Source organism: Miniopterus natalensis, chromosome 14 (assembly GCF_054644295.1).
Source record: "Miniopterus natalensis isolate mMinNat1 chromosome 14, mMinNat1.hap1, whole genome shotgun sequence".
In the NCBI taxonomy this organism is placed as follows: Eukaryota; Metazoa; Chordata; class Mammalia; order Chiroptera; family Miniopteridae; genus Miniopterus; species Miniopterus natalensis.
The window spans coordinates 53,482,307-53,505,965 of record NC_142094.1 but is presented as its reverse complement, the minus strand read 5'-3'; the positions used below and the strand labels follow the sequence as shown (position 1 = coordinate 53,505,965).

Sequence of the window (23,659 nt, the reverse complement as noted above, 5' to 3'; positions counted from 1 at the left end):
AAGGCTGGGGAGATCATTGGGTCCATCCCAGCCGCCAGGCAGGGAGTGCCACACCCATCGTTCCAGATGGAATCAAATCTCTGCTCTTTCTTTTAAACCTCCAGAGGAAATCGTGCCACCTCCCTGGGTGAGCCAGTCCAAAGTTTAATTGAAATCTTCAGGGCCAGGCACGGCTCCTTCCAGGCCACCCTCCACCCAGGAAACCAATAATGTCTGACTCTCTCGCCTGTCATCCGGTCAGCCCCCTTCCACCAGGAAGGGGATCTTCTCCTCTGCAACCAGAAAACCCTCTCTGGGCCCAGAAAATACTCAGAACATCACACACACACACACACACACACACACACACACACGCAGAGATCTCCTTCCTCCCTAGCTCAGCACCCTCCCCACAAACTTTTAATCCCCAGGCAGATTGTAATTGGAAAGACATAAAATGCAAGAAGCAACGCTTCCAGCCATTTCCACGCCAACTAGAGCCCCTCCCCCATCCCAGCCTCTCCCCGACAGACAGACAACCCATTAAGAGCTCGCCCATAATAGTCTTTCCTGTAAGAACATGTAAACAGCATCATTCAAGCTTAAACTGAGGTATTTCCCAGCTCACTTGCTTCCTTTCCTTTACTGTGGAATGTGCACATGGGGAGTGTTCACCTCCACCCCACCCACCCTCCCCACCTCCCTCCCACCTTCAGTCTCCCCGAAGTTCAAGGGTCTTCCCCTTGAATACTGCTTCTATCACTTAGCTTTGTGTGTAAGTTTTCATTTCTTTGCAGGCAGCCGTTCCATGTAGCATGCTGAGACCCCAGGTAATGCCTGCCGTCTCCTTGGTTCCAACATATTCCTACTGCTAGGTGGTCATATAGAGTTCTTGCCAGTTCTTGGCATTAAACGAGCAGAAGCATTAATTGCTGAAATTATATTTTAAGCAAACTCTGTGCCTGCAAAACTGGTTTTTTGTTTTTCTTTAAAGAACTTGTTTAATTACAATAGCTTAAAGTTTGTAAGGCAAATACACTGTGGAAAAGGGAAGGGGCCCCAAACCCAGGGCTCAGTCAGGTGATACACCTGAGTAAAGGGGACCTGGTGTGAGGTGAGAGGGAGTAGGACAGTCATGGGGAGATGTAGAGCCTGGCACCTTGCCCCCACATAGACAACTAATATTCAATTATAAACAAACATTGTCATGAAAAAATTCTTACCTAATGTTGCTAGAACTTCCAATTTTCTAAGAAAAGAAAAGTCTTTAAATCAGGAATGTTATGTGAAATTTTCTGATTTTTAAAATAGCTTTCAGGTCAGTTTGTTACCCTGGACTAGATGATAAACAGCCCCTGGTGCAACCATGGCCCCAGCTCCATTGGGCACAGAAGAACCCAGTCCCAGAAGCAGCACCATTACCTATGGGGTGGGGGAGAGCCAGGCCTGGGGATGGGCATGTGGCCAAAGGCAGATCCCAGACCCCACCCCTCAAAGCCCAGCTCCTCTGCAGGCTGTAGCCTCTGGGACACTTTCTGGGAATGATTTTATTTTGTAGGAAGGAAACCATTAGGAAATAGAATTCACTTTACTGTAATTCACTTCACTTGAGTTCACGTTACAGAAATTCACTCCACAGCCAGCTTGGCTGAAACAGATCTATGAAAGATATGATGGGCGGTGGCCTTCTCCCAATAAAAATATACAGGATAACTGCACACAAAGCCCTTAATTAGCTCACAGGTCCCCGTGATGGAGCAGAAAGCCAGATAACTGAGCATGAAGCCCTTAATTAGCTCACAGGTCCCCGTGATGGAGCAAAAGCCAGTAACTCAAATAATCCTACAGAACAAAGATCTGGACCTTCTTTCCCAAACCCATAGCAGGAGAGGAGGCCCAGCAGAGAAGAAAAGTGAGTTTAAGAATCATATTTTCTTGCCTAGTCTAAACAACTGAGAAGAGACATGACGCTGGTCAAGTTACTTCCCCTTGTTAAGCCTCAGTTTCCTCACCTGCAAAATGGAGATAATGGTAACACATTCCCAGTAGGGCCCTTGTAAGGACTAAGAGATGATGGGTTCTAAGCTGTCGGATGGGGTTAGGGATGTTAACACTCTTTTGTAACAGAAGGGAAACAGTGAAATTGAAATCCTAAAAGGAAAAACCAGTGAGAATATATTTAGTACTTAGAACTGTATACAGCACACCTTAAGTAACCCATAATAAGTTAGCTTTTAATTAAGACAGTGCCCCAGGGTTGAGCCAGAAAGGACACAGAGGTTCCAGAGGGTGGAAGCAAAGTCTCCCCAGGCAGGTCACCACAGTGCCCAACTCCACACCCTCTGGGAGCACCCAGGCCCAGAGCCACTATTGGCCAAGGCTTAAGCCAACTTTATGCCAGGCCCTGAGGCTTCCTGAATTTTCTGCCTGCGTTTCCCTGGCTCCATCTTCCCCTGTGCTGGTGGAGAGGGACTTTCAGCCTTTCTGGCAGGGTGGTGAGAGGTGAGATTGGGGCTGAGCCTTAGGAGGAAGGGGGCCCTTGGGCTTCCAGACTGGGCCACCTACTCTGGCTGTCCAGAGCCGCACTTTGGGCCTCCAAACAAGCTGGAAACTTTGTTTCCATTAGCCATTGGTCATCAGCCAGCCTCAAAGAACCTCCTGGAGAGAAGTGGGCCTGTCATGGGCCAGAATCTGGATACTGTATTCATCATTCATTCAAAAAGTATTTATTGAGCGCCTAATGTATACAGTCACACGACAAAAGGGCAACAGACACGTGTCCTGTTCTCCCGAAGCTTCTAGGCTAGCAGTCTCCAGATCCACCTTTTTTCCTAACAGTAAGTCCTAAGTATAACACATTTTCAAAAAGAAAAGAAAAGTCAGAAATTATTCAAGCAGTCCCTACACCTTCACATTAAAATGATTCATGCTTTTTGTTATTGAACCAATTCAAGAATTTGGGGGAGTTTGAGCAGCCCAAATGTGTCTTGTAATGGGCCCTCGCTAAAAGTAAAATTGTCACACACTCCCACTCCACAGCATCTGTACCATCCAACCAGCCCACAAACAGTAGTACAGTGGGGTTTCTTCTCCACCAAGGAGCTAATTTACGTAAACCTAATGGTGTGATTTTGTTTTTAAGCCTTACTCTCTGGCTTTACCATTTTCTAATTACTCACATCTTAGTAAAATCCAGGGTACAGTTTTCCAACGATAACAGACAAATCAGGTTGCTATTACTCTCTGTCCACATTCTTTGCTCTCCTTATCTGTTTCTTTAATATAAATCTTTGCATGAAGAACATCGTAATTGACAAAAAACAGATTTTGAAATTACAGTTATCACCCATCCTGGGCTCTCAAATTAAATTTAAGGCACATCGGCATTTCAAGTCCATCTGAAAAAACAACCTCAAAATATATTTCTACCTCCTACTGACTGTAGGACTTGGGCAGAATTCCTAAGTCCTCTGTGCCTCAGTTTCTTCATTTATAAAATGGGATTAACCAGTTATACCTACTTCATTGATCCGTGGTAGGGACTCAATGAAATAAGACATGTACAGTAAGTATTAGCTACTTTTACTAATATTTTTTCAACACCAGTGTGAGGCAGTGAAACATGGTGATTGAAAGGGCACCAATGCTGGGGCCTGGGTTCAAATCCTGACTTTTCCATTAATAACTATGACCTTGGGCAAGTCAGGGAATCTCTCTGAGCCTCCATTTTCTCATCTGTGGAACTGGGATAAAAATATCCCAGTATGTACCTTAAAGGGCAGTTGTAAAGAGTGCCCTATGAAGCATAAGCACTGTATTAAGTTTACAACTATTTTAATGATGATGAAACCAAGGCTTATAGGAGGTGTTACCCTCTCCGGGAAGAGCTGGCTATAAATGAATTTATAGACGTGTCCAGGCCCCCGCAAGGAAACAGATTTGGGATATAACTAAGGTCTGTGCAGCCAGCCTCCACTTCCGGACTGACACACAGCTATTGTCCCCAACACCATGGGTTCACATATCCATGGTGACCAGCATGTTTGTTTACCTGTTTCCTGATTTTTATTTTTTTTTTGCTATAACTGGAGTCAAGGGCAGCCAGGTTGGGGATTGTATTGTTTGCAGCAAACACCAAATGCACCTGCCTCTGAGTTCCGGCAAAGTCTGGAATAAATGCTCACTCAGCCTCCCTGTCTCCAGGCCTGCTTCTTGGGCCCTTTAAGGCAGGTATCACCTAAAGACACAGCTTCTAAGCCTGAGTGAGTCAGCATCCTCTGACTGTAAGTGTCAAGTCTTGGTTTACCTAAACAGGAAGGGGTGGGGGCTGTACATCTGGCTCCCAGGACGGCTGGAGGCCACAACAAACAATGATGAGGACTCTGTCTCCCACGTTGCCTTTACGCTCAGGCAGCTTCTGGCAGCAGCCACCAGCCTTTCCAGGCTCCCCTCCCACCAGCCCGGCAGCCCCAGCAGCAGCTGAGCAGTCCCTTCTGGACCCTGAACCACATCCTCACCCCTGGCCTGGGCCCTGAGGGCGAAGAGAGAAGCGGCGCTCTGCTCGGCCAGGGTGGGGCCGGGGGTCCTCCAAGGAAAAGGGAGGTGCTGTTGCCAGAGCGAGAGGAAGTGGGTGCCTGGCAGGGAACACCGGCGGAGGCATCTGCTCCCACGTTCTTCAAAGCTGCTGCCCTGCAGGCACCTCCCAAGGGCTCACCTCCGACGGGAGGCTCGGCTCACAACAGCCTGAGGTCAGTGCCGGCCATTCCTCCGGCCAGCGAGGCCCAACCGCACCTACACCTTTTCCCATCACCAGCAGCACCTCCCAGCTGCCTGCAGTGTCACCTGCGTTCAGTCTTCATAGTTTTGCCCTCCCACACACCTCCATGTCCCATCAGGTGCCAAGTACTATAGACTCGGCCTCCCCACCGGATCTGCTTCTACCCACCCCCTTTTTTTTGCAGGACCCTGGCCACCTAGCCCATACGTCTCAGAACTACGGCTCGTGTAGCCTCACAGCCTTGCTACCGGATCCAGCGTCTTCTAACTCAGCCAGTATCAGCTCCACTGCTCACAAATGCGCAGTGGCCCCATTTTGCCTAAAAATTTAACTCCTGACTTCTCAGCCTGTCATTCAGAGACCTCCCCACATGACAGTCCCCTTCTCCAGCCTTCCTGCCACCTGTTTCCCTGCAACTACTCCACACTCCAGGCAAACATCACCTCACACTCAGTCACCCCGGTCACCACCACTTGGCTCTGCCCTCCCCACTGCCGGGGACCACTGTCTCCACAGCACTCTACCCTGGAGCCTCACGAGGTGGAATTCTCCCCCCTAACTCTGGCTTGAGGATCAAATCCAAGCTCCAACACTTAGCTGCTACACAACCTCAGAGAAGTACACTAGCCTCTCTGTCGGATTTATCATGTGCAAATGATGATACGTAACTCACTGGATTGTAGTGAAAACGACATCTCTAGGGAGTTCTCCGCACAGGGCCTGGCGCCCGGTAAGGGCTCTGTTCACAGTGGCTTCACACTGTCGGTCACCAGCCTTTGAGGCCCAGCCCACGTGACATCGCTCTGTGGAGCCTTTACTGACGCCCCAACCCCATCGAGACTGCCTTTGTACTTACATTCTACATTGTGACGTAGTTGGCCATGTACCTGTCCTTCCCCCAACTAGACCCGGGAGCGTTCGAGTCGTATCGGTGAAACCGACTCTGATTTCGTACATCCCACAGTGTTCCTGCTCCTTAGTGGGTCATTAGTTCACCAGGCAGAGCTGACAGGGATCCAGTCCCCACTGGGCACATCCCTGGTTTTAGGATTCCAGACACTCACAGTGTCTCTCTCTTCAATTCCCCAGCTTGTCAAACAAGAATCAAAGTGCTCACCTCCCGCCATCACATGAAAATAAGATAAAATAAAAGAATGACGGTGGTCACTGTAAAATCCAACACCCAGCGCCCGCACGCCCAGGGCACCATTCTCCGCTCATCCCCCACTCCCCACCTTCAAAACTGCCATCCAGAGGGGTTGCCTGCGTTATGCCCCAAACCTGGCAATAAAGGAATGCAGGCTTTTCCCAAAAACCAAATCCATACTTAAAAGACAAAGGTGGGTCACCATCTAGCAGAGTCCAAAAAGTGTGCTAGACACACTAAGGCGCTTGTGACACAGGTTCAGTCAAGCTAGTCAGTCAAGGAATGGGTCCAGGGAGAAGTTTCAGGAATCTTTTAGGCAAGGTGGCTGGAATAATCTTATGACTTCCCAAGGTGAAATGCTAAGAAGGACAGCCCTTGGTAAGGTCCAGAGGGCTTGGCATGTTTATTGTTTTTAAAGGATTTTATTTCTTTATGGTCCCACCAAGTGGCCTTATATTTATATGGCACACATTGTCATCTGCACACACACCCCAAATAATAATGTTTGTTTTACTAATTCTAAGTGTAATGTATGCTCACTGAACAAAATCCAAGTTTTCCTAACCTCTGTTCACTACATTATGAGCCTCTCTCTGTGTCAATAAGAATAGATTGCCATAATTCTTAATGGCTATATGAGTCCTTTATTTGAACATGCCAAAATTCATTTTCTCAATCCTCTACTTAGGGTTGCTGAAATTATTTCCAATTCTATTATAAACACTTTCTAAACAACCTCCTGCAAATCATTAGAACCCTGATTTTTCCTTCAAGTAAAATCTTAGAAATTCCATTTCTAAAGCTAAGGGTTACACAATTTTAAGCATTTTGATGCATCTATTGCCAAACAGTCCTTGAGAAAGACTTATCAATTTACACTCCTATCAGCAATGAGAGTATAACATGTTGTTGTTGTTTTAATCCTTACCTGAGACTATGTTTATTTTATTTTAATTTTTTAGAGAGAGAGGAAGGGGGGGAGAACATTGATGTGAGAGGGAAACATCGACTGGTTGCCTCCCGTATGCACCCCGACTGGGGTTCAGACCCCCAACCTAGGTATGTGCCCTGACCAGGAATCGAACCCTCAACCTTTTGGCATCCAGGACGATGCTCCAACTGACTGAGCCACCTTGAAAGAACTTACTTATCCACTCTACCTTAACCAGGCCTTATCAATGTTTAAATTTTTGCCAGTCTAAGATTTTGCATATATAAGATTCTGCGTACTAGTGAGATTGAGCATCTTTTCATGAATAGTGATCCCTATTTACTGCCTGTCTGACCAGCACACTCTTTTTCCCCCTAGAAACTACTTCCTCACTTACTACCCCCCCCCCCCCGACTCTCTGGCTGTAACCGGAGCCCCCAAGTTGTTATAACTTCACCCCTATGACCTGCAATCTGAGAATCTAAGCGTTGATGCCTGCAATCCATGGTAATTGTCCCAGAGTGATCCACTGACGCAAGACAGGCCAAGGGGGTCGCCGCCTAGGATTTACCAAAGCAGAATTGGGGAGGGAAATACCAGTCTTCTCTCCATTGGCGGAAGCTGTAAGATATGAAACTATGAACATTTCTCCATCATATGGAAAAAGACAGTGAGAAAATATGACGTCGGTACATCGAGAGAAGCCGATGAGGGCAATGGAGGGTGCTGGTGGGTTCAAGTTCCAGCTTACAAGGGTTCCGAGGCCATCCTGGTCCCTCACTTCTCTCCCTCCTTGTGACATGCAAGTCTCCCAGTCTCCTCCCAGGTGAGTTCTCATATGTCTATACTCCTCGAGATTGAATTTCTGTCACTTGCAACCAAGACTCCTGCCTAATTAATACACCCTCTTTACCAGCTCTTTCTTCTTTGGTGAATTACCTCTTCACGCTCTTTGTTCACTTCTCCACTGGGTGTCTCCTGTTTCTGATTGACTTTTACGAGAGTATCTTATATGTTGAGGCTATTTTCCCAGCTCATCACTGACTCTTAACTTTTGTTATGGCCTCTTTTCCCAGAGACCTCTTTTATTGGCACTGTCAAATACATCAATCTTTTTTTGTATGACTGCACCCCCAAACTGTAAGGAACAGTCACCTACATTTTCTTCTAGAATGTTTATAGTTTAACTTTTAAAACTCTAAATCTTCAATGACTATTTTTGTTGTTAGTATAATAAATCTAACACTATATATTTCCCAAGGATTCAACACCACCTCCTAAGTAAGCCATTCTTTTCCCACTGATCTGAAATGCTTCCTTTACTACATACTAATTTTTTTACATACACTTGGGGATGTGTATCTAGACTTTCTATTTCATTCCTATTCTTTACTTGGGCTCTATAATCATTAGGGCATTGTCCCCAGGTGATGGTAAAGACACAGAGAGACTAAGTCACTGGCCTTGGGACATCAGACAAAGGAGCAGCAAAGCAAGAACAGAATCAAAACCACCAGTCTCCACCTTTCACCACTTCCAGCGGTAGAAAACCTGAGCAGAAAAGAATCACCAATCCCTTTAGCATTATCCTGGCCTGTGAAACCTGTGTCACAGTTGAGATAAGGCGGACACCTAGGCCAAACGAATGAAGTTGCTGGAGAATGAAGAAGCAGGTCAGGATTCGCCAGGAGCCCTCAAGAATGCCATCAGGGCCCATTCCATTCCCTGGGGGCACAGCTGTCCCCAATCCCAAGCCCTGAAAAGTTGGGAATGCTTATCAATCTCTAACTCCTTGTGGGATGCCTCCAGGTCCCCATGACAAAGTTTCCCCTCACTCATGTCTAGATGGAAAATTCTTACATTTTCTCAACAATATTGATATTGTTTTCTTTGGCCAACAGAGCACTGTGTATTTTTAAACTTTCCAGGAAGGCTGTTTATTAAGATAATACAGTGCAGAACAATCAAACTGTTTATTTTTGACTTTTGATTTAATTTTCCTTTCTATAATCCACTAAAGAAAATACTAGAATCATGAATTTGCCTTTCTTAGATTGCAGGCATCGGTTAAATTAGCAGCGGCGAGGTTCTTTCCTGTTTGTTTCTATTACACATGTAACCCCTCCCAGTTCTAATTCTTTCCTTGGGGTAATTTTCATTTTAATGTGTAATGCCTGCTCTTCAAATTACCATCAAATCTTATTATAAAGCACCCACAGTTGAGTTACTATCAGTGGAAAATGCACCAGCAAATTCTCAAGATCTGAAGGGTGAAGAGCTCCAGAAATCCCCTTGGCCAAGGTACACCTTTATACAGCTGAGAAAAGTTTGGCTCAGAGAGGTCAAGTAATGTACCTAAGCTCACACAGCATGTTGGTGGCACCTTTTCCCTTCCCCTGCAACCTTTCCACTAGAGGCATTAATAGAGCTTTCAATGGGAATTGACACATCTTGGCTCAGTGCATTTAACAGCAAGATAAGATATCCTATTACCTTGAAAAGAAAAAGAAGTGGGTGTCTTGCCCCCACCTCTGGGAAGTTATTAACCGGCTATGTCCTGAAGCACAACATTCTCATTTGCTAACAGATTCCAGCCCTTGGTTGAATGTGTCTGTTACTCAAATGTGATGTGCAATGAGGCCAGGGTTCCAGTTCAGTTCTACAGTATCACAGTTGTCTTCTAATATTAGAAGGACCCCTCAGCAAAGGGAGGTATATTTATTCCTGATGCCTCCAAAGAGCAGAGCCAGCACCCAATGGGTGAGTACTGCTCCAGGCATACCTGGGCTTGGCCTACAGATGTGAGTTTACCATTAGCATGTGGTGAGGCCCAGGGAGATACAAAGAAAGAAAAAAAATCCTAGTCCCAGCCCTTGGGGAGTTCCCAACACTAGGAAGATTTGAGCAAAGGGCAGAAACCAACCACCAAGGAAGCTGCAGAGGGTCCTGCTTGGGGAGCCAGGTTGGAGCAGAGTCTCCAAGATCCTCTTGGAAGAGAGTCAGAAATCCAGAAAATCTTTAGAGCAGCAGGTCCCACGCCTGGCTGATCGTGGGGCATTTTTAAAATATAGATCCCCAGGTGCTACCCATGAGCTTCAGATTGAGAACATCACAGCCAGGGCTTTGTGTTAGGAGTTGAATTGTGTCCCCAAATATAATTATGTTGAAGCCCTCACCCTCAGCACCTCAGAATGGGGCCTTATTTGGAAAAAGGTCTTTGCAGAGGTGATTAAGTTGAAATGAGGTCATGAGGGTGGGCCCCTATCCAACATGACTGTGTCCTAAAGGGGAGAAATTTGGACACAGTGACAGACACGCAGAGAGGGGAGACTGTGGGAAGAGGCAGAGGGAGAAGACAGACATCTGTGAGCCGAGGAACACCCGAGGCAAGGAGAGGGCCTGGGACAGATACACCCAGCACCTTCAGAGGCAGGGTGGCCTGTGCACACTTGGATTCAGACTTCTGGCCTCCAGAACTATGAGACATACATTTCTGTGGCTCTCAGCTGCAGCCCTAGGTAGCTCTAGAAAACAAATGCAGTATGGAACCAGTAACAGAGCTGCGGAGCTGCTGGGAGGAAGATCCAGGCCTGGGACCGTCCTGCTCTAAAGACTGCTTCTGCTCCATCCCTGCACTCTGCCGCCCACGTGGGCTTCCTTTGGTCCTCGGACTCCTTCTCTGGAGAAGGAGCTGACTTTGGGGTGGCGCAGCTCGTTCCCGCACGCTGAGATGACAGGGAGCCCACAGCCATGTTCAGACTAATCATCCAATTAATGGGCAGCCTTTCTCCGTCTGGCTTCCCCGCTGCTTCCAGGCAGCTGTGAGCCAGCGAGCACAAGCCAGCACAGCTCCCAGTGCTTCCAGGAAGAAAATGCCACTCCCTCCTCCTACACTACAAAACAGTGGGGACCCCGGCTCTGGGCTGTGGCCTCATGCCCAGCTTCTCTCAGAGGGGGACAGTGGGAGGCAGGGCCGGGGGCTTGTTTTGTACCCTACTGTTTTTATTTGAGCTATTGATTCTCAGAAGGGCTCCCGGACACTCATGTAGGTAAATCACATGCAAACCTTCAGTCAAAGCAGTTACTGACGGAAGACCCACAGACTCCTGCAGAGGGGACCGCTGTGCCAGATAAAAGACAGGAGCAAAAGCCTTGCCTGAAACCAGCATGGGAAGGGCACCCCTTCCCCAAGATGCATTCACAGGCCCGCCATCTCCGGGTGACCAGTGCCACCCTAGGGTCGCAATGTACAAGCAAATGTGAAAGTCCTTACCGATGGGAAAAGAGGCAACGGGGCGGCACTAGAGGAGGGTGGGGGAGCACAGGGTCCTTGCTGTGTGACCTTGGAGAACCGCGCCACCTCTCTGTGCTTGACTTCCTTCTTTCTGAAACTGAAATAATAACAGGCAGAGCTGCCAAGTCTGGGCTGTGGTGGTGATCAAAGGAGAGAAAGCCTGGGCCACCTTTACAGAGCTGTGGGGCTGGTTCCCTGACAATTTACACATTCAAAACCCAGGGGCAATTACACTGTCATCGCCACGGGAAGTCCCTGACTGAACTTGATTTCCCTAATCCAAACTTTGAATACCATAGAAAAAAACGACTGAACCCTGGGGGAGAAGGGGGGTCAAATCCCAAAGGTTTCAAAAAGGTCATGACCTCATGTGTATCGTGTGACTTTCTCATAAGAAGATGGACTTCATACATCTCTAGGGTCACAATTCCATTTCAGAAATCATCGCTAATCTTCCCAAAGGGGGGTGGGGGAGAGGAAGGGGAGAATGCTATTAAACAGATACTACCATTGGAAACAAACTTAAAGTCTTTAAATAAATGTATAAAGATGTTATACGATGGGTCGGATGTTCCTACACTGTTTACAATACACTTAAAGACTGGAGACCCTAGCGGGCTCACTCTGTAGGGGTTTGGTTGAGTATATTATTAAACTAGGGTAAGGCAATCAAGGACACAGACCCCTTCAGAACAAGCCCTCAGGGTCTGCGAGAAAGCACGTGGCATTCCATCTGAATGACACTCCGCTTCCAAAGTCTTTCACAATTTTTCCTGACACCCATCCATTTCATGGGAAACTATAAACACAGATCCAGGAAGGCTCTACGACGTATTGTTGACTGAAGACAGCCGTGGGACAGCGTGAATGCTAAGATCCCATGTGTGCAAAATGCCTCTGCACGTTCATGCACGCATGCACACAGAGATCTGGGAAAATGCATGCATAGAGATCTGGGAAAATGCACGCATACACATAGAGATCTGGGAAAATGCCCACCTAAGTGCTAAAGGCAACCATCTTTCAGGGTTGAAACTGCAGCAGAGCACACAGGAGGAGAGAGATCTTTGCTTTCTTCTTGATGTTTTCTACTGCTGATTGAATTTTCTTTAGCAAGCAATGCCTCTGCAGGTTTTTTTAATCTTAAAAATTAGAATGGCTCCTAGTTAACTGTGAGTCACAGCTGGGCGCTGGGTTCTTTTTCAGACATCTCGGTCACGTATGTTAGTATGGACGTGCCCAGTGACGGGCAAGATTACTAAGGGAAGCGGCCCTGACAAGCAGGAAAGAGTGTCAGACGGCTGAGCTTGTCGCTGGGGCCTGGCTCTGGGACTAGCAGGGTGTTTTAGGGTAAGTCGTTAACCTCTGACTGTCCGATTGCTCATCTCTAAGAATGAGTAAGAATAAAACATACCTCCCAGGAGTATCAAGATCAACTAAAACAATGGACGCAAAGGACTTTATACTTTCTAAATGATTCTTTTAGAAAGAAGATGGGAGGCTCCATTGCTCGCCCGATCCTCTTTTCAGAGCCTAGCATGCTACCAAGCACACAGTGAGCGCTAACTAAACACTGGATTCATGACACTGGGGAAGACGCAAAGCCAGCGCAGGGCTATTCCACCTGAATTCGGCTCCCGTGAAACCCCCCATTCTCGTACTTAAGGCAGGTATTTAGGGCACACATACAAAGGCCCACCCTGGGTGAGAGAAAATTATAAGCAGGCACAGGTTCACGTCTAGCGCTTGCCCAGGAACTCGACTCTGACTGGGCCTCTCAAGTCCTCACCCCTCTCCATCATTCCCGACATGTTTGTAAGCTGCCGAAGAGACTCGAGAAAACACCAGGCACCACGATATAAAACAATTAGTCGCCCGACAGCTACCAGAATGCAAACCGAGACGCGTCCTGGACGTGCACCCAAAGCCTAACTCTCACCCTGGTAACCCATGACCCGTCAAAGAAATCAGGTCGGTCCTTTTTAAATTTATATTCTGCTATATGTTATAGAGAATTAAGCTTTAATTTTTAAAATCCCTCTAATTGGATACTACTGATGGGAAGACATCTGGGGCAAATATCTAGGCCCAGTGCATTCCATCCCAAGCAATGGTTAGTGGTTTGGAAAATGAGTGTGCGGCAAAATAACCAGTGGTTCCTAATTATTATATATCGCAGGGTTTGGCATCGCCCATAAAGCCCAGTCATGCTGGCCTCTCCTCTTCAGAGAGGATTACAGAATCGACTGTTTAGAAATTTCTCCTCCGCGTTACCATACGTTTTCTTTGTCTTAATTGGATCCAGCCTCCTTGCCCATGAGCAGAAAGGCAATTTTTCTATAACGATTACATCCCTTGAATGCCAGGTCATCAGCCACTCCTAGGTCTGGAGGGATCACTGGTTTGGCTTCCGATTTTCTTTCCATTTTCTCAGCCTTGTCCTGGTAGAGACGTGAAATGCATGTGAAGACTGCGTCCTGAGCTACCTTCGATTTAGCCAAAAAAGGTATGAGTCTTACAGCCTGAAGCATCTCCTCCGACACACACAGAGCCTCAGAATTGGGGAGAACTGCCCCAAATGTTTGGTCTAATGCAAATATTTACTTCTTCCAAAACAAGTAAAACAAACCACTTCCAAACTGGGGATGGGGGTGGGGGAGTTTGCCAGGCATTTTTCACAGTTAAGATAAACGTTTGGAAAACATTTTCCAATTTGCCCTATACCCTCTGTTAATCTTTCCCAACCATGTTGAATCATTTCCTAATTTACCCTCTACTGTGACATCAGGACCATTTCTTGAGGCTCTTTACTTTCTCTGCCTCCCATGTAACTCAGATGTAGCATCAGTCAATCCTTTCTGGGAACGTTTGTTGAACACCTACTATGTTCCACTCATCTGATGGACACCCTTCCTCACCTGCGACTGCAAACTCAGAGGCATCAACCCACAATGGCACTGCGCTTGAGGAAAGCTGGGTCTTCAGACGCCCTTTGCCATTCAAGTCAGCAGCCCAATTCTCTGCCCCACCCCGCACCCTATTTTTCCTAGAGCTTGAGCTCCCGGTCGCGGGGCCGTGGGACGCTCTCTGAGCATCCCAAGGAGCTCTCCCTGAGTGCGTGGACGTTCACACCAGGCCGTTTCTCCTGGGCCACTTGCTGAGCCTCCCCCAGCTTGTTTCCATTTCACAAGTGCTCAGGCCCATGCCAAGATGGAATTCCATTTTCAAATGAGGTTTCACAGGACCTTTTATCAGATGCGCAGACCAATTACACTGACTGGCTTCTCTCTAGCCTGTAGTTGGGTAATTCTATCCCTCACCCCTCTTCCTCCCGAAGCGGTTAAGTTCAGGGCTTCACCTTCTCTGCAGGAGCAGATCAAAGGCTTGACTTCCGTCCCCTCATTACCAGGCGGGGACATGCTGCCTCCTCTCCAGCAGCTCAAGTTTGACAGCGACCCCCAAGGAAGTCTGTGGTTCTTTTTTTTTTTTTTTTTTAAACATCTCTTTATTGATTTCAGAGAGAGGAAGGGAGAGGGGGAGAGAGAGAAACATCAATGATGAGAGAGTCATTCATCGGCCGCCTCCTGCACGCCGCCGACTAGGGATCAAGCCCGCAACCCGGGCACGTGCCCTGACCGGGAATCGAACCGCGATCGCCTGGATCCTAGGTCGACGCTCAACCGCTGAGCCACACCAGCCAGGCAAGTCAGTGGTTCTTGAGACTCTCTTGCCTTCACACACACACACACTCCGATAGGGTTTCTAAATGGAAGCATCCATAAGGTTTCCACCGGAAAAAAGAGAAGAGTCAGCCTGAGAGTGCTTCTGGGGAGAAAACGGCCGCTGCACACGTCCTCTTTGGGAGAGAGGCGGGATGCCCTGCGAGCTGGCAGAGGAACCGCTCGGGTGGGTTTCTCCCCACCTGCCCCCCAGCCCCTATCTCTTTAGGTAAAGAAAGCAGCACAGACATGGGTACACACCTAAGGTGCGACCACCAGGCAGAGGGGCCTGATGACAAGGATCTCCCTAGGGGTGGCAAGTCCCCGGGAAGAGGCCTTGGGAAGATGTGACCTGCACTTGGAAAACCAATGCCAGCAGGAACTGGCCTGCCCTTGGCTCAGACAAGGAACGGGAGGTAAGGCCACGGCCAATGGCATGTCCCCACCACCACCCATCTGCTTTGACACCTGTCCCTCAGGGGCAATTCTTTGGCTAATCAGGATTCTCTCCAAACCCAGTTAGAAGGAAGGATGCCAAGAGGCTGACCTTGCTCTCCGATACGATGGTGTGTGTGCGGGAAGGATGTGGGAGCTGTGGGTAAAAGAACACAGGTACATGGGGCTCCAGAAAGGATCACTGCCCTGGACGTGCGCACTCATGTGTGCAGGCGTGTATGAATAGTATATATGGTCCCCCTCCTCAGCCACAGATTCCTTCTAGTTGATAGCTAGTTCTACTTTTAAAGTGGAAACGCCTACTAAGAGGATTCACCTAGCAGTCATTCACAACCTAGTAGGAATACTTGATCCAGCTGCTCTCACATGGGCACTTAGAGGAAAGCAGGGTCTGGAAGGAAAATTATATTCCTGCACTGCCCCTTTCTCCAGGAAATGGGCCAGAGACCCTCTTTCTCTTTCACAGCTGCAACCTCAAGGGGGCTTAGATTTAGAAACCATACCGCCCTGGAAAATGGGTTTGGGTTTGGCTTACAATATTACAGGGAAGGAGGAAAGACATATTTTGGAATATTTAAAGGACTTTGGAGGGTGCTTCACAAAGTCCACAATTCAAGTGACCTTGGACAAGGGATTCTCTCTCTTTAATCTCAGTTTCCCCACCTGTGGAGGGCACACTGGTAGACTGGCTGAGAAGGCTTGGGGCATCACAGCCCTGACTGTCCCGTGGGCCTCCGCCACATGACACAGAAATGTCCCTGTCTGTTTGTGTCTTCTGCTTTGTGTACAGGCCCCCAAAGTTGTCCTTTGAGATTCATTTAATCATTGCCTTTTAAATAGATATATTGATACTCCAGATTACAAATTCCTGGAGGCAAGGCAGGCCCTGTGGAAATTAGGCTAATTTATTACTGATTTGTCAAAAAGATGTTACTAGTTGATTCTTTGAAACAATTTCAAATAAGAGTTCCCTGCATTAGACACCAGAGACTAGCAACAATCTGTTTCATTGTTTCAAATGCTAATGTTGCTTCCTAAGAGTGCTCTAACTGGGCTATCCTTAAAATGTTTCAACCCCACAGGAAACAGTTTTTAAAAAGAAACATTTTAAAGTGGGTACAAGAACAGTGTGTTTTTCACATCTTCCTTTGTGATCTTATTTCAGTCTGTCCTGTTCAAAAGAAATGGAAACCCTTATACATAACTGTTTTACCTATTTTCACCCTCATTTTGGAGCACCTTTTTGAAGTCCATGGAAAAAGTGTGTTTTTGTTTTGTTTTTTAATTCCTTCTGTACACACAACTTAATTTTTTTCTTAATAAAATGACTGAGTTAAAATAGCCTCATATCAGGAGTTTCAAGAAGGAACATGGGGCTCTGTATGTATCCATAATAAGCACTTACTTTGAATCAGAAAAGTCAGTTGCTCAATCTAGACAAATTTCCCAACAAAATATGGAGGGGGAAAAAAAATAAAAAGCCTTTCTTGGCCATGTAGCTCAGTTGGTTAGAGCATCCTCCCAATATGCCAAGGTTGCGAGTTCGATCTCCAGCCAGGGCACATACACAGGTCAACCAATAAATGCACAAATAGGTGGAAGAGCAATTCAATGTTTTTTTTTCTCTCTTTCTCCCTTCTTCTCTCTCTAAAATCAATATTTTTTTTGTTTGTTTTAATTTGAAGTTTAGTCCATCCAGTGTGGCTCAGAGGTTGAGTGTCAGCCCATGAACCAAGAGGTTGCCGGTTCAGTTCCAGGTTAGGGCACACACCCAGGTTTGGGGCTCGATCCCCAGTAGGGGGCGTGCAAGAGGCAATTGATCAGTGATTCTCATCATTGATGCTTCTATCTCTCTCCCTCTCCCTTCCTCTCTCTGAAGTCAATAAAAACATATTTAAATATATACATTGCCTGCAATCCTGGACGGTTTCTTAAGAGTACTGGAAGTTCCCACATATGGGTTGAAGAGCCCTGGGTAAAGGTGAATTTGGTCCTATGTTGAGCTCTTTCCTGAAATTCACTTGGACATTATGGAAGTCTTCAGCCCAGACCCAAATGTATCATTTAGCAAGACTGACAGCTTCTGAAGACATAATTTAAACAAGGCTTAGTTTGGGCACTGCAAGAATCAAGCTTTTTAGAGTTTAGAATCTGACAGGCAGCAGCTAAGCTCTTGAAAGATGAGAGTCTTGTGAGCATTTATCTGATGATTTTAAAAACAGGCAGCCGGATTAATTAAAATCATCACTTGAAATATTTCTGTAAGAGAGCAAGGCCTTCTGAAAACATTGCTTTTGGGTTCTCTGCCTCCAACTTGTCAGTACTGAAAAGAAACTTAGAAAAAAATAAAAGGCAATTTCATTTAATGGCATTGCCATTCAAGGGCAGGCAGCCTCCACACACAGAGCTGCCTGCACCGGGATGAAAGCTGTTGCTCTTCTGTGTCTGTCATCATGAACTTGGGGTGCAAGGGAAAGAGGGAAGGGGGGTTGGGCTTTTAGCCCTGCTGTGGAATGCGAGTCTGTCCAAGCAGAGCCTGCCCCTCACTGGCTGGATGTGGTTCCCTCTCTCCTCCTGCCCTCCCTCCCTATCCTCTGCTAGCCCCCAACTTCACCTACTCCCAGGTAGGTCCCCAATCTTGATCATCAGGAAGAACCAAGCCAACAAGTCACCGAGTTATTAGAGGACATGGTTCTTGTATATTCTGGTTTTCAGCGATTGTGATCAATGGCAAAGTCATGATGTTTCTGATGTCTCAGTTCCTGTATTGGGTGCCTGCTAGAATCAGGCTCAGGAAACTGTATCAACACTCCCTCTGTCATCTTTATTGATCAGATATGACTACTGCTGGCCTGTGGAGAAAGGAAAAGTGAGCCCTGCAAAATTTCCTCTCACCACTGCTCACTCAAGATGAAGCAACAGATCTAGAATGAGAAAAACACAAAAACCTTTACTGCAACAACAAAAAAGGCACTCTGCAAATCCTCACGGCCATTATCCCAACACTAGCTCGCTTGCCAATTTTCTGAGATTCTGAAATGTACGTAAATAGATGAGTTCGTCTGAGCGCAGTCACTTAGCTCATCTCCATAAACTGGCACAAATTCAGTCTCAACTTCTTTCTTTTCTTTCCCTTAACCACTTTTTAGGAGAGATATCTAAACTTCGTAGGAGTGACAGAGTTGATGTTTTTTCACGAGACCAAGAAAAATAAACAGCCCACAAAATACATTGGGGAGGTTTAAAATTTTGAACCCAGATCTCAACTTTTTCTTATTTCAAAATGATTGTCACACAGGTGTGGTTTGCTTCCTATGATTCCTAATGGCTAAAAATGAATCATTTTTACTGTAATATGCTTATAGACTTTCTATTTTATTGCTATATCTACATTTTCTACTACTTTATGTTTTATTATGGTAAGAATCTAAATTTACAATGAATTTAGAAGTCACCTGCCTTTCAGAATGCATAACAACAACAGAAGATAAGCCCCAGAATTATCCACCCACATGGACAGCTACAAACTCCTTTATAGCATTTGCAAAGTGTGTCTGTCTTTCTTCAAGGCCTGTTTCTCTATTGTTTGGGACAAATGTGACTTTTACTTGAAAGCCACATTTCAGATTGTTTGCAATATACTTTGTTAAGTGAGCTAAATTAAATTTCACATTCACCAATTACATTTCTCATCTGTAACCATTCATAAGAATCTTCAAGTAAGAAGTGTTTTTAAACATTCCAGAAGGCTCAGGTTTTTAAAGATACTATAAATTTTATATTAGGTATTTCACCAAACTGACTAGAACGTTCATTTCTGAATACTTGGATGATATAATTATTTGCAGAATTACTTAATTTAAAAGAATGACCTCAAATATATGAGAACTGAGAAGAGAAAAATAGTTTTTATTTCTATAGGCTTCCACGCTAATTAGAATATTGCTCAATTTTTCAATAAAGACCCAGCAAGAAGAAAATGGAGCACTTAAAATCATAGGTTCTGTTTAGACAAAAGAAAGAGGGCAAGAAACACAAATTTAAAAGTGAAGTTTCCACGTGATTAATTTTTCTCATTCATGTGTCAGTCTCTCCATTTCCTTTCCATTTCAAAGGCACGGTCAAGAGCTATTTTCTCACCAGGAGATGACTACCAAGCTCTCAAAGAAAAACTGAAAAGACCCTAAAAAGACACTGAAGTGTGAGGCACTTTTTAAAAATCACTGTAATTCCGTCATTCCACATGAACCTGCAGCCTGTAGGGCTCTTCCCTAAGGTTCTGAAAACACCAGTCTCTCAACCTGACAAACCAAAATATCAGGAGGTGAATTCATTTCGGTGGGGGGAAAAAACCACAAAACTAAGGAGACCAATTTGGGGGAGAAAATTGATAACGCTTTGCTCACTCCAAGCAAAACATTTTAAAAGCAGCAACCTAATGCGCAGGAAAAAGCATGCCCCTGGCAAAAAGGAACGTGTGGAGCAGCGAATCTCGGCAGCAGAATTCCCCGGACAACAGGAGAAACCAGTGAAACTTGCAAAGCCTCCAGCACCGTCCTATCCAGTGGTTTCCCAAGGGAAGGATTTCAGAATCGAGGGAGACAGAAACTTTCCGAGCCCCCAGCCCTGAGATGTGCAACCAAATCCCACCACCAGGTGGCGGCTGTACAGGCTGGGGGGGGGCGGGGGGGCTGGGGGGAGAGGGGGTCTGTTTTCTCCACTTCTTCCCCTCCGGGACGCACTGCCCAGTCCAGGGGAGAGCCCGTCAGCCCCCCAACCTTGCTCCAGCTCGCTAAAATTTCAGGATTAGGCAACAAGAAAGAAATCAGGCCTTAGAACCCGAAAAGTTGTCTTTCTTACAAATCTGTTCGCACACCAAAGCTGAGCAACTGGGGAAGGGGTGTGTGTGTGTAACAGACCTGCATATTTTAAACTCTGCTGGGGTTTTCAAAGCAAACGTTCCAGATGGCTGCTTGGGAGCGACAAGTGACGACGAAATTACGACGTGAGCGCCGGCTGGGCTGAATCGCTGGGCTGTGCACCACCCAACCCGCACGGGGTGCACAGAGCCGCAAGGTGATGGAACCGGCTGGATAAACACAAACCGTTTTTATGGCTGGCCAAAAATTCCTTCCTTCATTCATCAAAGCGGGTGAATGAAAATATTAAGAAGTAGGTATGGCATTTTCGTGGGCTGCTCCCCGAGTATCCTTCTGAAGTCAAGACCTTGCTGGGGCTGCCTTCTACCTTGGGTGTCAAAGACAGACTCCCCCCCTGGACGGGAAAAACCACTTCCCCGCTTTACGAAAAGGCTGCACGCCAGAGCGCAAGCCTTGGCAAAGGGACGTCACATAAATTCCAGGTGTTCCTAAATAGGTATGTTTACAGGCACACAATCACTTCAGGAGCCACCTAAGTTCCTGGGCCACTTTTCTTTCCCTTTTCCATCTCAAGGAAGCGTCAGAACATGTGTTTATAGCTTTGACGTTAGGATCTTACCCACTCCATGTAGACATTTCCTGCCAGCTAAATGCAGGAAAGGTAATGATTTGCGCTCAAAACGCATTTAGGCACGGGCACGCTGACCTTCCTTTTCTTAACTGAGCCAAAATCAAACAATTCCGTTACCCCCCCCTCCCTCCCCCCCCCCGCCAAAAAAGAGGGGGGGGGAACAACAACAACTGTGAAATCCTGAATTATTTTCTAGGTGATGTGTACAACCATCCCCCCGTTACTCTAGGAACGGGCTAATTCCTCAACATCTCACTTTGCCTTTAAAAGGCTTCCTTCCACACGACGGGATTTCCCTACGAAACATTCCCAGCCGACGGGCTCCTGCAATAGCCTGTATCAACTCAGCCTGCGCGAGCAAACGCTCGCCTTCGGCCGAGGCCACCCCCGGCGCGCGCGCGCTCACACACACACGCACACACACACACGCACACACGCCCCAGTGCACACTCACAGAACCGTCCCGGGCCGGCCGGGAAAGCTATTCTATTTGCATGTTTGCCCATCTCTTCCTGAATGAATGCCTTTCCAACTGACCTTTCCAACAGCTGCCGAGGTGCCTGCAAGGCTAGAGCAGGAAACTAGGGGGCATGTTAGCATCCCGACCCCCCGCCGCAACCACGATGTGTCTCCTTCTCCGCCCAAGTCCAGGTTCTCTGAGACCGAGGGCGGGCAACCTGAAGCGTTCGTTCGCCCAGCAGCTCTCCGAGGTGCCCTGCTCGCGGCGGGCATCCTGCACGCACACGCCCCAGCCCACACGCCGCCCGACACCCGCACCCTGGCCCGTGGCGAAGGGGCCGGGCGCGCAGCAGCCCTGCCTCTTACCTTCCCTGGCTTTCAGCAAGACCGTGTTGGCCACGATGTTTTCCAGCTCCATTGACAGTCGGCGCTCAGCGAGGGAGCCGGCCGGCGGGGCTGTCAGCGCCTGGGGGTGCTGCCGCTGCTGCTGCCGCTGCCGCTGCTCGGGCTGCCGCCGCTGCTGCCGGAGCCGGAGCCGGAGCCGGGAGCCGCGAGCCCGCCTTTCCTACCGCATTATTCCTGCTCTTATCCTTCAGAGTTTTCCCCTCTGCAAAGAGGAGCCGCCGCCGCCGCTTCTTCCTCCCTCTGTGTCCCCCCTCCCCCCTCCCTCAACAGTCTCCCCCCCACCCCCCACCCTCCGCGTTTCTCTGTCACTCCATTCTCCTCCCCTCCGGCTCCCTCAGATGCTTTAATGCCTCGGATGCTTCTGCCTCCCCTCCGTCCCTCCCGGGGGTGTGGTACCAGCAGGCTCGGGCGGCTGCAATGCGCAAGCGCCAGGCCGGACCGCGCCTACAGCCTCCGCGCTCGCGGCGCGAGGCCTGCTGGGACTTGTAGTCTTCTCCGCGCGCCGCGCCGTGGCCAGGGTGGCACGCGGCTGCGGGAGTCCGAGACCCGCCCGGGGACCCGCACCCGGTGTGAAGGCGGGCGCGGCGCTGCGAGGGGCGGCAGGGGAAGCCAAGGCGGCCCGGCTGAGCCGGAACCCTCAGTCCTGGGGCCCGGACTTGCACGCCCACGTTCCGGGCTCCGGCTCGTCCGCTTCCCGCCCTGACGAGAGCCCGGAAAGCGAAGTCCACAGGCCACGGCGGTGGCCAGCGACCCGGCACGAGCGGGCGCGGGTCAGGCCGACCCTCGGGACGTACTCGGGATCGGAGGAAGGTCGGCCCGGCCCGGCCGCGCGCCGCACCCCCTTCCTCTGGGGCCACGCCGGGCCCACGCGGGGGCTGCAGCCCAGAGACAGCGAGGCGCGCCCGCAGGCCCCGCACCGGCGGCCGGCGACTGTGCACCGTCTCACACGCACACGCGCCCAGTCGCTGACAAAGGTGCACTTTGTTTCCTCCAAGGGCGCGAAAGGGTCTGCGACTCGGCGGCGACCGGCTCGCGGGGCGGCATCGGTGGCCGCGCAGCCCGAGCGCCCCCCGGCGGCCGCGGGTGCAAGCGAACGGCGTCCCCTGGCCAGGACTCCAGGGGTCCCTGCGTGGGAAGTGGCCGGTTCCGCTAATAAACGGCCTCCTAGAACGCGGGGTTCGCAAATGAACGAGCCCTATTGCAACAAAACTCCTTCAGAGGAGCGGGAACGCAGAGGGAGCCGCCCGGGCCGGCTGCGGGCGCGCTCGTGAGCAACAGCGCCAGGCTGGTGCTGGAGACGCGCGCGCCGGGTCCGGGCTCATTTCTGCTCGGGCTCTCGGCGCCTTCCTGCTGCACGCGCAGAACACCAGACTCGGAACACGCAGCCTCGCTTCCTCGGAAGGCCCGCTCCTGGGAAATGCGCCCTCGGTCACCCCAGGGGTCTGCGACGAGTGTCCTCCGGCCTGGGGGAGGGGCGCGCTGGCCCCAAGAACAATGAGTCCTTTGCCTCCTCTGCATCCTGCGGGCCGGATATCCGTTCAGAAGCTGGCTGGGGGCCCTCTCTGTGCAAGAGGAGGAAACCTTCTGTCCCAGGGCTGCCAGGAAGTGGCAGGGAGGTGCCGAGAGAAACAGGACAATTATTAGACATTGGAGAATATAAAGAAATTAACAGACTTTCCAGGCCTTAGAAGCCAGAATGGTTGATTCTAACACAGGATTGTTCCCTAGTCGAGTATACCCACCACCACCACTTCCTAGGGTCTGGATTTTGGATCATTGGGTCTCCCTGGGCCTTTATTGTCTTGTCTGCAAAGTAGAGGCAGTACCGGTTGACCTGTGAGAAGGCAGGGAGCTGAGCAGATGACTTCTTTGGCATCTTCCACTCCAGGAATTATTGTCCTAAGTAAGTCACCCAGGCTTGGTCTTGGCTACATATCCACATGCCCAGAGCCCTAACTTACAATGGGGGGGGGGGGGGGCG

The 23,659-nt window shown here is 48.6% G+C and overlaps 1 protein-coding gene across 1 annotated transcript in view; it reads right to left on the bottom strand.

The window, feature by feature from the left end:
• Positions 1-21,783, bottom strand: part of GRK5 (G protein-coupled receptor kinase 5) — a 158,781-nt gene extending 136,998 nt beyond the window's left edge. The window contains exon 1 of the mRNA XM_016206349.2: positions 21,640-21,783. Coding sequence (XP_016061835.2) covers positions 21,640-21,691 — 52 coding nt within the window. The 5' untranslated portion in view covers positions 21,692-21,783. The remainder of the gene's footprint in view (positions 1-21,639) is intronic.
• Between the last annotated feature and the right edge of the window lie 1,876 nt (positions 21,784-23,659).